This window comes from Callithrix jacchus, chromosome 4, assembly GCF_049354715.1.
Source record: "Callithrix jacchus isolate 240 chromosome 4, calJac240_pri, whole genome shotgun sequence".
In the NCBI taxonomy this organism is placed as follows: Eukaryota; Metazoa; Chordata; class Mammalia; order Primates; family Cebidae; genus Callithrix; species Callithrix jacchus.
The window spans coordinates 64391209-64404041 of record NC_133505.1 but is presented as its reverse complement, the minus strand read 5'-3'; the positions used below and the strand labels follow the sequence as shown (position 1 = coordinate 64404041).

The following is a 12833-nucleotide window of genomic DNA, read 5'->3' as shown; positions in this document are numbered from 1 at the left end:
CGGTGTGATTATTTGGCATATAGTTTTAATGCATATACACGGAAGACATGCATAAAATTATTGGGGAACATTAACATTGAATTACTGTAATGATTTCCTATGTAGAATTAATCTATTTTATTATGCTTGTAAGGTGGAGGTATCTTTATTTGCCTGCTCGACTGTATTTTGTATTTAGATTGAAAAGAAAGAGAAGAAAAAACCCACTAGTTCTATAATTGTTTTTATTTGATTTGCAGTTTTATGGTAAGATGTTTAAGTCTTTTGTACAGATTTTTAATACTTTTTCTCACCCCTTTTTCAGGCTCCAAGAGTGGCACATACTTGGTATGTGCTGAGTAAACCAGCTTTAACTTGAAGCTCATATTCTGCTATTACAAATTTCACACAGCAGTTCTTAGTGTGAAGGCAACCCACATGTAACAATTTGGATAGTACAATTTGAAAATTCAGTTGTATTTATTATTGTAATAATGTAATTATGTATATAATTATTATAAAACAATATTACTATATAAAACACCATTAAAATATTACTGTAGCAGTAACTATGTTTTAAAATCTGAGAATAACTCTTACAATCCATTTTGAAGTAGGCTTTATCTAAGACAATATAAATGCTCAGTTTATCTGCAGGACTGACTAAATCTGTAAGCAATAGCTGTCACTTTTTGGTCTTCTACAATATGACATTTGGCATTGTAGTGACTGTGAAAATATTGTGTCCTTAATTTTGACCTCACAAAACAAATGTTGGCTCATTATCTGTACAGGTTAATTAATAAAGTCCCACCAGGTTTAAGCACAGATCTGTTTGATTATTTCCTATCATAAATGGCATAAATATCATTGACATGGTAAAACTGGACTATCATCAAACAACATCATAAAGTAACACTGTTGATTTTAAGTTTAGAAGCTCCGTGTCTATGGCACTGCTCATTTTTTGTGTTGTTCTAAGAAATCTTTTAAATTATTGTTATTTTAATAACCACTGAGAAGTATTAAAGTGTTTTGATTTTTCTCTTTTTTGTCCATCTCTTTATAATTTGAAAGAGGCTTTATTGAGCCTTGAAATTTCAAGAGGATTAAATGCAATTGCAAATATGAAATGATGTATGATTAATTCTTAGAATATCCTCTAAGTAAATAAAATCTCATTGTTGCTAATGTAGGCTCAGTAGTCTCAGTGACATGGAGACTGATTAAATTTATCTCTGAAGAGAATGGGTGAGAGGAAACTTACCATGTATACAGGATATCAAGTCTAGATTTCATGGGTTGATATCATGTAAACAGACTTTGACTTTCAAAATGGATTTGAACTGTATGGGTCTACTTATTTGTGGATTTTGTTCAATAGATACAGTGAAAAAATTTTTGGAGTTTTGACAGTTTTTAAAACTTGTGGGTAAACTGTGTCACGGAAATATTTTTTAAAAGTAAAAAGTTATGAGTGCAAAAAATATATATAGATATTAGTCTATATTATTTCCTATAATAAAATTTTCAAATTTACCACAACTTACATATACTTACATTTACACAGCATATGTAGTGCCATTTGCAGTTGATATAAATGTAAATAAATGTAAATATGCAGTATTAAATCATCATTGCCTAAAATTAACTATAGTGCATTTTATATCACTGTAATAATTTCACAGCCACCTCCTCTTGCTATGTGGTGAGCTCAACTGTTGCAAGTATCAGCTTACAATGCCATGTGATGCTAATCATCTCCATGGTAGTAGTTTATCATTCCAATAAATTCTGTATTACAATAAAAAGTGATCTCAGCTAGGTGCGGTGTCATGCCTATAATTCCAGCATTCTGGGAGTTCAAAGTGGGTGAACTGCTTGAGTGAGCCCAGGAGTTTGAGACTAGCTTGGGTAGCATGGCAAAACCCCATCTCTACAAAAAGATACAAAACATTATCCAGATGTGGTGACGTGTGCCTTGTCCCTGCTACTCTGGAGGCTGTGGGAGGATCATCTGAGCCAGGGAAACCAAGGCTGCATTGAGCAGAGATCGCACCACTGTGCTTCAGCCTGGGCAACAGAGTGAGACCATGTCTCAAATGAAGAAAAATATCTCTCATGGTTTTTGCATACTTTTCATTGTTTAGTACAATACTATAAACTTTGAGTAACATCAGAAAACACATAGGAAGTGCCACTAGTGATTCTGGAAATGCTCCCAAAAAGTAGAAAAAAAGTTGTGACTTTACAAGAAAAGCTTTTATTGCTTGATATGTACCATAGATAGAAGTCTGCTGCTGCAATTGCCCGCCATTTTGAGATAGATTAATACAGTGTAAGGACCACTGTAAAAAAAAGAAAAGGACATTTGTGCAACTGTTACTGCAGTTATGCTGGCAGGTGCAAAAACTTAGCACTTTTTGCAAAATACCTTTTTTTCTTATATTGAAAATACATTTTTTATGTGGATGCAGGATTGCTATAAGAAAGGCATACTAATAGACACAAATATGAATTTTAAAAGCAAAATTATTATTATTATTTTTAGATGGAGTAACACTCTGTCACTCAGGCTGGAGTAAGGTAGTGCAATCTTGGCTCACTGCAACCTCTACCTCTTGATTTCAAGCAATTTCTCCTGCCTCAGCCTCCTGAGTAGCTGAGATTCAGGCATGCGACACTATGCCTGGATGATTTTTGTAATTTTAGTAGAGACAGGGCTTCACTATGTTGGCCAAGCTGATCTTGAACTCCTGACCTCAGGTGATCCACCTGCCTCGACCTTCCAAAGTCGTGGAATTACAGGCGTGAGCCATCGTGCCTGGCCTAAAAAGCAAAATCAGTGTATGACAAAGCGAAATAAGGATGAAGGATCTAAAAGGAGAAGTTAATGTCAGCAAAGGATGGTTCGATAATTTTAAAAACAGGTTTGGCTTAAAAGTTGTCAAACACAGGAGAAACAGCTTCTGCCAACCAAGCAGCAGCACAAGCATTTTCAGATGCCACTAATAAACTCGAGGAGACATGGATATCTACCTGAACAGATTTTTAATACAGACAGAATTGGCCTATTCTGGAAGAAAGAAATGCCACAAAGGACATTTATTAGTAAGGACAAGAAACAAACCTCAGGATTTAAGGGAGGAAAGGATAGGCTAACTGTACTGTTTTGTACAAATGCAGTTTGTCTATAGAGCTGCTAACTCCCAAGCCTTAAGGGAAAATATAAACACCAGCTGCCAGTCTGTTGGTTTTATAACAAGAAAGCCTGGGCGAGAATGCTTTTTCTGGATTGTTTCCATCAGTGCTTTGTCCCTGAAATCAGGAAGTACCTTGCCAGTAAGGGACTGCATTTTAAAGTTCTTTTGATATTAGACAATGCCTCCAGTCACCCAGAACACCATGAGTTCAATGCTGAAGATATCTGAATGGTCTACTTGCTCCCTAAGGCAGTGTATCTAATTCAGCTGCTAGATTGTATAAAAAGGACCTTTAAAGCTATTACATATGGTACTCTGTGAAAAGGGTTGTCAATGCTATGGAAAAACATCCCAGTGGAGTTTCATGAAAGTCTGGAAGAATTACACCACTGAAGATGCTATCATTCTTCTAGAAAAGCCATGAAGCCTGCCTGAAACAATAAAACTCTGCTGGAGAAAACCATGTCAAAATGTTGTACATGATCTTATGACACAGCCAATCAGAGTAATCACAAAAGAGACTCTGGATATGGCAAAACAACAACAGAAGGTAAAGGGGGAAGGGTCTGAAGATAGGGATCATGGACAGATTCAAGGGAGAAGGGTCCGAAGTTAGGGATCATGGAGAGATTCAAGAGGTAACAGATACCAGGTCAGAGGATGTAACAGACACCAGGTCAGAGGATTTAACAGAAGAGGACTTGATGGTGATGAGTGCCTCCAAACCAGTGCCAGACTGTGGGAAGAAGACAATAAGCAGTGCCTAAAAACAAATTGACATTAGACAATCTGGCAGAATGGTTTGGATTATTCAAGACTGCTCTTGACTTCTTTTACAACATGGACACTTCTATGATATGGGTACTGAAACTGAAGCAAATAGTGGAAGGATTGGTGCCTTATAGAAATGTTTTTAGAGAAATGAAAAGCAAAAAGGCAGAAATTACAGTGTGGTTTCACAAAATTACACCGAGTGTTCCTACCTTTCCTGCTTACCCTTTTACCTCTTCCACATCTGTCTCTGCCACCCCCTGAGACAGCAAGACCAACCCCTCCTCTTCTTCCTCCTCAGCCTACTTAACACGATGATGAGGGTGAAGACCTTTATGATGATCCACTTCCACTTAATGAGTAGTAAGTTTTCTCTTCCATATGACCTTAATAACTTTTGCTTTTCCCTAGTTTATTTATTATAATGAAACAGTTTATAATACATATAATACGCAAAATATGTGTTAATTGACTGTTTATGTTATTGGTAATGCTTTCAGCCAAAAGTGGGCTATTAGAAGTTACATTTTGGGGGAGTAAAAATTTGACCTTGAATTTTCAACTGTGTAACAGTTTGGCACCACCAATACCTGTGTAGTTCAAGGGTCAACTATATATAAAAATTCTGTGGTGGGTTAAAACTCCTAAAATCCATTAAAATAAGCAGATTTATTCATGACAGGCAGAGTGTTAAGAATTTTGTTCAAGGGTTAAAGATTGGTGAAAAACCATATGTATAATGGTTTTAAGCAGGGGACATAAAATGGATTATTTTAAAATTTAATTGGTAGATAATCATACATGTAAAACCCCTTGATTACTACCCATCTTAACATCCATAATACAGATAGTTTTCAAGAGTGTCTCATTCATATATAAATAAAATATTTTTATATGTAAATATAAAATATAAATGAGACTCTATATAAACTAGACTATATGTAAATGAGTCTCTTGAAAACTGTACTCTGAATATAAATATATATTTATATAAATGTAAATATATTTATATGTAAATAAGTGATTCTTGAAAATGATCTGTATATTTATCTCTTGAAAAAAAATATAAATAACACTATTTCTCAAGCTCTGATCTACAGAGTACCTCAAAATTACTAGAAACAAAATTTTAACAAAATTAAAATTAAAATTCAGTTTTCTGGGTCCATTCTGCTAATAAATCAAAATTTGGGGTCAAAGCCCAGGAAAGTACATTTTCAGCGGCAACGGTGTGTGAGTCTGATGTAAAGTTTAATAACTATTGATATAGAGACTTTGCGGCAGGTTGATTAGAAAGAGGAATATGAACATAGTAGGAAGACAAAAGTTGCCTATTGGAGGAGAACAATTAGCTTTAGTGACATTGGTACAAGAAAGTAATGATGGTATTTTAATATTTTTTAGGCCGTACGTGCTCTAATATGTATTTCTCTGGTTACATAAGCTTTGATGTTGTCATAAATGATAATATTAAATCAGATTTCCAAATGGGTTCAGTTTCCTTTGTATATTTAAAATATTTTGTGTTTATTGACAAAAATAAAAGCAAATATATTTTGTAAAAGATAAATACATCTATATGCAACTGAAGAGGACTAAACTTGCCTTATATAAAAGAAAGATAAATCCTCACAAAGATAGAAATTAGGTCATTTAAATTTATGGGTTTTATTATAGCTTCAATTTTCATAAAATTTTTAGGTTATTTTTCCAGATTTAAAAAATTTTACATAATAGTCAAATATAACAATCTGTAATTATAGATCTGATATATGACCATTTTTTTTTGTTTTCAAAAAGTTCTGTAACTATGGTAAATTGGGGGAAATACTGCCTGGGAAAGCTAATTTTATCAAATGTCGAATTCCTAGCTCTTCTGTCGAAGTAAGTGCTCCTTAAACACAGCATTATCCTTCCTTAAGCAACATGAATGCCTTTGTCCCACAGAGTGTACTTAGGAATATCTGAAAACTACCTGCAAGAATAACCTCCCAAGGGATGAAAATGTAGCAAATGTGTTACACTGGTAGGTCACAGCAGGGAGGTGTATTAAGATCCCTCCAGCATTGGAGAGTTTACACTACAAGTCTGCAGTGTGATTCTTTCTGGTTGTTCTAGTTCTCTTAACAAAGGATAGCCACAACCTTTAGTATCTTTTCTTTTTTATTTTGAAAGACCAGTGCCTAACAGTAATTCCTTGAATGATTTAAATGTGAGAAGAAAACTCTTAGTATGTTTTTTGACATTTAAGATATGAAATTTGTAGGGACCAACTTTTCATTTGTTTATTATTATGTAGTATATATTTGATTACATTTTATTAGTTGTACCTAATAGTTTTACTCATTATCACTTCTTATATATATTTGTTTAGTTTATCTTAAATACTCAAAAAGTATAGAAGTTGTGTTGTAAATTTGAGTTTGCCTTCACTTACCCAAATTCCGTTCCCATTCCCAGAGGTGACAATTGTTACTCATTTAATGAGATTATGTCTGGGCTTTTTCTTCACATATACAAATACATATGAACATACACAATTTTTTAAACCACAAATTGGATCCACTGAAACCTTTATTTAACTTTATAATATGAACATTTACCATATAAAGTTATAAGACATAATATAAAATCTCTCATTTCATTTGTAGCATAGTTATAAATCAATCTAATCTCTGTTATTAATGCTATCTATCTATTTCTGCATACTAAGGCAATATTTTTCCTGAGGGATATATCCCTGTAAGTGTGACTACCATTTTAAAGTATAGACAATAGTTTATTTCTGAATTTAAGTAGAAATGTCTAATGTTTCACCAAGTATGATGTTTACAACTGGCTTCTGACTGATTCAGACTCTGGTTTCAAACATTAACTCTATTCCTAGATTATTGGGAGTTATCACAAACACTGCATGACAAATTTTTAATGAATTTTTGGTATCTTTTGAGATGATTTTGTGTGTTTTCCTTCTAAATTGTTGATATGGGGATGTCATTAGTATTGTATATTATATGGATATATTTCTTCATATTGGACACTTCTTGCCTCCTGAAACAATCTCTTCTTAGCCATGCCACTATGTTTAACTTACCAGTCTTATAATGAGTTCATTTGCGTTTATTTTAACAAATCACATCAGCTTGTAGATTTCTTGTTTAGGTATTATTATTGACAGTATTAGTGGCTTCATAATTTGAATTTATCACCCTTTTAATGCCTTGGAGGAATTTAAATTACATAAAAAGTGTCTGGTCCTTGGATATTAAATAATATTTCTGTGGTAGGCAAAATATAACAACTCTCTCCTCGAAGATATCCACATTTTAATCCCTGGAACCTGTTACTTTCCACAGTGAAGAGATTTTGCAGATGTGGTTAAAGCTAATGACCTTGAGATGCAAATTTTATTCCAGATTATCTAAGGAGGCCCAGTCTAATAATGAGTAATCAAAAGTAGAAAAATGAGAAGAGGAGTGGGTCAAAAAGTGTGACTGGAGAAGGACCTGACCCATTGGAAGATAGAGAAAATGAAGGATAAATTCCTTGGGGCTGTAAACCAAGGAATGTTTTGGCCCCTGGAAGCTGGAAATGACCCTCAGTTTATAGCCAGTAAGAAAATGGCTACTTTGGTCCTACAGCTGCAAGAAACGGAATTCTGCCAATAACCTGGATGAGCAGGAAGCAGATTATTTCTGAGAGACTCCAGAAGTGAGTGCAGCATTGCTGACTCTAGAAATTTAGCCCTGTGAGACCCATGCTGGACTTCTGACCCACAGAACTGTAAGATAATAAATTTGTGTGGTTTTAATGCAGTAAATGTGTGGTAATTTGTTACAGATCAATAGAAAAAATATTTTCTTTAAATGTTTTACTTTAGTCAATGCTTGTCTATCATTTCATTATTTTTTATAGGAAAATGGGATATACATTATATAATCATAAAATTCACAATGAGCTGTATTATGCCATAACTAGTACAGAGATTTAGATGGAATAGCATATACATTTCAAAAATAAGAGGTTGTAAGTAAAAGATACAGAGGATAATAAATTAGATATAATTTTCAAATACCTAGTTATTTTTATTGTTTACTTAACTGAGTTTAAAAATTCACTCAGTTTGTTTTCTTTATCAAACTAACTTCATTTTTTTGTGGGGACTGTTAATGGTGTTTTAAAATATTTTGGTATGATTACCTCTATCGTATGTAAAATTTCAAAAAAATTAGTAAAATTTCCAGGTTTCTCTGGAAAAGATTTAACTTCTATTCAGTACCAAGTCAGTTATAAAAGTCTGAAAAATCCATTTTAGTTTTCTCCTTAATGAGAAATTGACCATAGTTTGGTTTGAATTATATAGTAACAAAAAGGGACCCCCCCAAAAATGTAGTTTGTACTTAGAGGCTTTCAGAGGATCAGAGCCCATTTTAGGACAACTCTAGTATTATTTGGAACTTTCCCTTTCAAAATGGAATTGATTTTAAGTTTTGCATATGTCTATACATACATGCTTGTTTGTTTTTATTTTACCCATCAGTGTACTTCATATGCATTTTACTTACTGATATAAAGGCATGTTGTCTTTCTGAACCTTTTGGGCTCTGGTGGCTACATGACTCTCCTACCATGTGGCAAGGGTCCCAGATCTCTTAATTCATCCTTTTCCTCTCCAGATAGTCTTCCTCCTCATCTGAGTTTTCAGGTTTATTATTTATGTGCTAAGAATTTGTGATTTTTGTCTTGTTCAGGAAAAGAATGCTTTTGCAACAGTAACATTGTTCAGACTATTTTATTGGTTTAAAAAAATGTAGAAATGCCTTTAGGTGTGGAAAAAAGCAAGTTACTGGGAGTAGCCTTGAAAGTGGCCTGTAAGTTTGCAGTGAGCCAAGATTGAGCCACTGCACTGCAGCTGGAGCAACAGAGCGAGACTTCGTCTTAAAAAAAAAAAAAAAGGCCTCCAAATGGCTTTTCCTTCCTATGATATCTTTGTTCTCTTTTTTGTAGCTTATAATGTGAAACTTGTGACACTTTCTGTTTTATTATAAACATGAGTAGCCTACAATTATTGGCTAAAGTATTTTCTATGTAAATTGTTTATCTTTGGGTAATTTGGGTCCAGTCCCAAGTGGGCCCTGGTCTACAGGCCAGGGTAAATAAGTTCATCCAACATTCTTAGATTTTTTTTTTTTTCCTTAAAGATTATTTACAGCATAATATGGGAATAGAAAACTGGTCATTTCCTTATCAAGGGTTTATCACAAGTACTTGTATGTTGGTTTCTTTTAGGCCTGACAACTGTGATTGTAAGTTACTTCTCCTTATAGTTACCTTACCACAGAAGAATCTGTTGTAAATCATTCATAATTGCATGACAGTTATGGGGGGAAAAAAAGGACTGAAAAACATTTGAGAGTTCAACTACAAATATGTTTAATACTCTTGGTCATTTTTTTTTCTGGAAAGATAGTGATGAATTATTTAAAATATTTAAAAAGCAAAAGTCATGATAGTATTACTACTCTGTAACCAAGTTCAGCCAAACAGGAAAGAGAAGGTATTGAATGCGGAGGTGGAGGGGGCGGGTGTCAATGCCGACTTGTTGGCGCCCACCAGTGGGGAACGTTAGATTGCTAGCATCATCTAACATATAATGGACATTTTTGGAAATGAAAGTAGGGAAAAGCAAGGTAGAAAGGCAAAACAAAAACAAAAATGAAAAAACAAAACAATAAATAAAAATAAAAGACTAGTAAGAAATTCCGCTTCTCAGGTCTGATACAGTTATTGGTAATCACATGTACCCTTTAGGAATTCTGGGGACCAAGGTTATTACATTGACGGAACTGTACCAGTTTTCCAGCATAGAACAATGTATAGCCACCTTACTTCTGAGAAGAATTTACAGACATATTTTAGTTAAATTCAGAAATTAATCTCAACTTTGAGCGAATTTTCACATGCATGTGGGTATTTGAATGGGAGGAAGTCACAGGGTGGTTTCACGCCAAATTGTGGTTCTTTGTAATGGAGGCACTTATTTTGAATAATATTTATCTTAATTGATTGCATCGAGAATATGCATTTTCTGCCTAAGAAGATATAATTCATTTCATAGTCATAACTCAGTGATTTCACTTTTACTTTCTTTTTTAGAGTGCTTATTAGGTGTACTGCAATCGTGTTTTATATTGTTACTTTAAGGTATTTATATTGTTTTTGTTATTCTCTAAGGCTTGTCTTTTCGACTAGATTGTGAGTCCCTTGTTGATAGCCATTGCTCACATACCACTTTTGTTCTCTGAAAACGGTATAATGAAGTGGCAAACAGAATTGAGCTAAATAGAATCAGACTGAATTCCAGTGTATGATTCAAGTTCTGATTTTAAAACTAGAACTATGTGCTTGTGTCTTGACCTACAATTGTGATTAGTACATTGATCAATAAAGGTTGTATTTATAAGTGCAAGATGTGAAAATAAAAATAATAGCAGACTCCTCCTGTCATGGAAGACACTTGATCTCATTGACAATGGCAGCTCTACCACCTGCCCTGATTTACTGAAGGGTCCTGCTTTCCTTTGGCAGTCCTGCTAGTGCAGAGTTTTCAAAGTCATACGGATGTGACCCAATTTCCTTGTCTCCATTGTCAATACATACGTGTGAATATAAATGTTGTTAATTATTTCAATTAAAATGTCACTTAAAAAGGTGCTAAGAAAATTGAATAAGAAACAAAAGTTCATTAGCACAATCACTGCTTATTTTGTGTGATAAATGATCATTTTGCGTAAATACATGAAAAGACACAATAGAACTGTTGTGCAACTAATAAATGTGCTAAATTTATTCTTGACTTGATAGAATTAACATTAATTTTCTCTGAATGTTGCTAGAGATGTGTGCATTTGGGTTCAGCCATGTGAAAGAATGACCTGTACTTCTTTATGTCTGTTTACAAACTGTGGTCTTCATATTCTTCATGATTGCATCAGCAAGGGAAATATTAAGAGAAAAGATTGCCTTTTTTACCTGAATATTTAGGTTCTTGGGTATTTCAAGGCTCATGTTGGAGGAAATAATTTTATTACATTAATTTTTAACTTAGGTGGTGAAACTGTGAGGGCTTGTGAAACTGTTGTGCTAAATCAAAGCTTGTTTCATTTAACAGGTTTTCTTGCATGATTCATTACGAGTAATATAACAATGTGTTAAATGAAGCATCCTTTTAATTGTATCACTCGTGTTGAGTGACACAAGAACTGAGATTAATTTCTTCATGGTTTCTTTTTCAAAAAGCCTTTATTTAAAGCTCTAAATTTCAGTAATATTCATATAATGCTGTATCTCATAATCTGTCTTTTCCAAATTAGATTATTATAAGTAGCAATATTATAATATGCATACATTTGAAAATATGTGTTATTTACCAGTTAAAATTCCAGTTGTGACTGATTCTTCTTTAATGATAAAGTCTTCAACCTTTTATAAGTTAAAAATTGATTTTATTTTTTTGTAGGGAATCCCAGGATTTCCTGGAAGCCAAGGATTAATGGGCCAAAAGGTGAGTATTTGTGAGAGTTAGCTTTGTGCCTGGATCTGCTTATTTAATGCATTCTTGTCTACCATAGAATACATTTTTACATTTGTGGTAAAAGTTAATTTTTCAAATACAATATAATTATAGAAGTTGTTTTGGCTTTGCAAATTTGCATATATTGTTTTGTCATTGTTTTATAGAGATAATATTAATCTAGATTTACATTATATGAATCCTTTTCAATTTTGTTCTCTAAGATAATCATGGTATAAGTCTTTATAGTTAATTTACTTAACTATATTTTTGAATATCTTTTTGGTACAGATCTTGGTAATAAACTTTCAGGTTTTATTTAATTGCAAACTTCTTTATTTTGCTCTTGTTTTGAAAGACGATTTTGTAGACTCAAGGTTGACAATTATTTTCTCTTAGTAAATTGAACATTTTCTTCTATGGTTTTCTGGCTTTCATTGTTAACTATGAATAATCTGCTGTCATTCCAATTATCATTCTTTTGTAAGTGAGCTATCTCTTCCTTTTGGAACCTTTTAAGGTATTTTATTTGTTTTTAGTGTTTTTCAAATTAATTACAATGTATCTAGACATATCTGTATCTCTTTATTCATCTTGCTGGGAATTCAGTTTTCTTTCTGGCTCTGTGGAATTATATCCAATAGTTTTGGAAAGAATCAGCCATTATCTATATTGTCTCTGCTCCATTCTCTGTTTCTGAAATTCTTGTTAGATATTTTTTTATATCTTCTAATTTTATACTCTACATCTCTTTTTAGTGTTACTTACCGTATTTCCGTGTGTTTGATTGTCTTGCATTCTAGTTAAATGATTTAGATACATCTAATAGTTTACTTATTCTTTCTTTATTGTGTCTCATCTGTTTAAATGATCAGCTGATACTTTAAAAAATTATAAACACTCATAATTTTCACTTTTAGAGTTTATAATTTTTAAACCACAACTTTTTGTTCTTGAAGTCTCTTGTTATATTTTCAGTACTGTCTTTTTGATTCTGTTTTTTAATTTAAAAAATCTCATTTCTAGTTCTAAATTCTGTTTCTAACAATTCTAATGTCTGTAGTTTATTATTTATTATATCCATTATTTATTATTTATTTTTCTTATTCCTGTAGCTTGCTGTCTATTCTTTCTACATTGTTTATCATGAGCTCATTGCTTCAACTTAATTTAGAGAGTGTCCTGTCAGCCTAACTGGGAAATGAAGACCTGCCTTCTGCCGGTAGCCGTGTATACCATTTCAGCCCCCTTTGAAAGTCCTGAGTCATCATGGGTATTGAAGATTCCTGCTTCCTTTCCATGGCTGG

At 33.1% G+C, this 12833-nt stretch overlaps 1 protein-coding gene across 3 annotated transcripts in view; it reads left to right on the top strand.

Annotated features, from left to right (window-relative positions):
• The window catches only part of COL21A1 (collagen type XXI alpha 1 chain), a 211375-nt gene that overhangs the window by 179726 nt on the left and 18816 nt on the right, over positions 1-12833 (top strand). For all 3 annotated transcript variants that reach the window (XM_054254131.2, XM_054254130.2, XM_035295945.3), the window contains one exon: positions 11473-11517. In XM_054254131.2, the coding sequence (XP_054110106.1) occupies positions 11473-11517 (45 nt within the window). The remainder of the gene's footprint in view (positions 1-11472; positions 11518-12833) is intronic.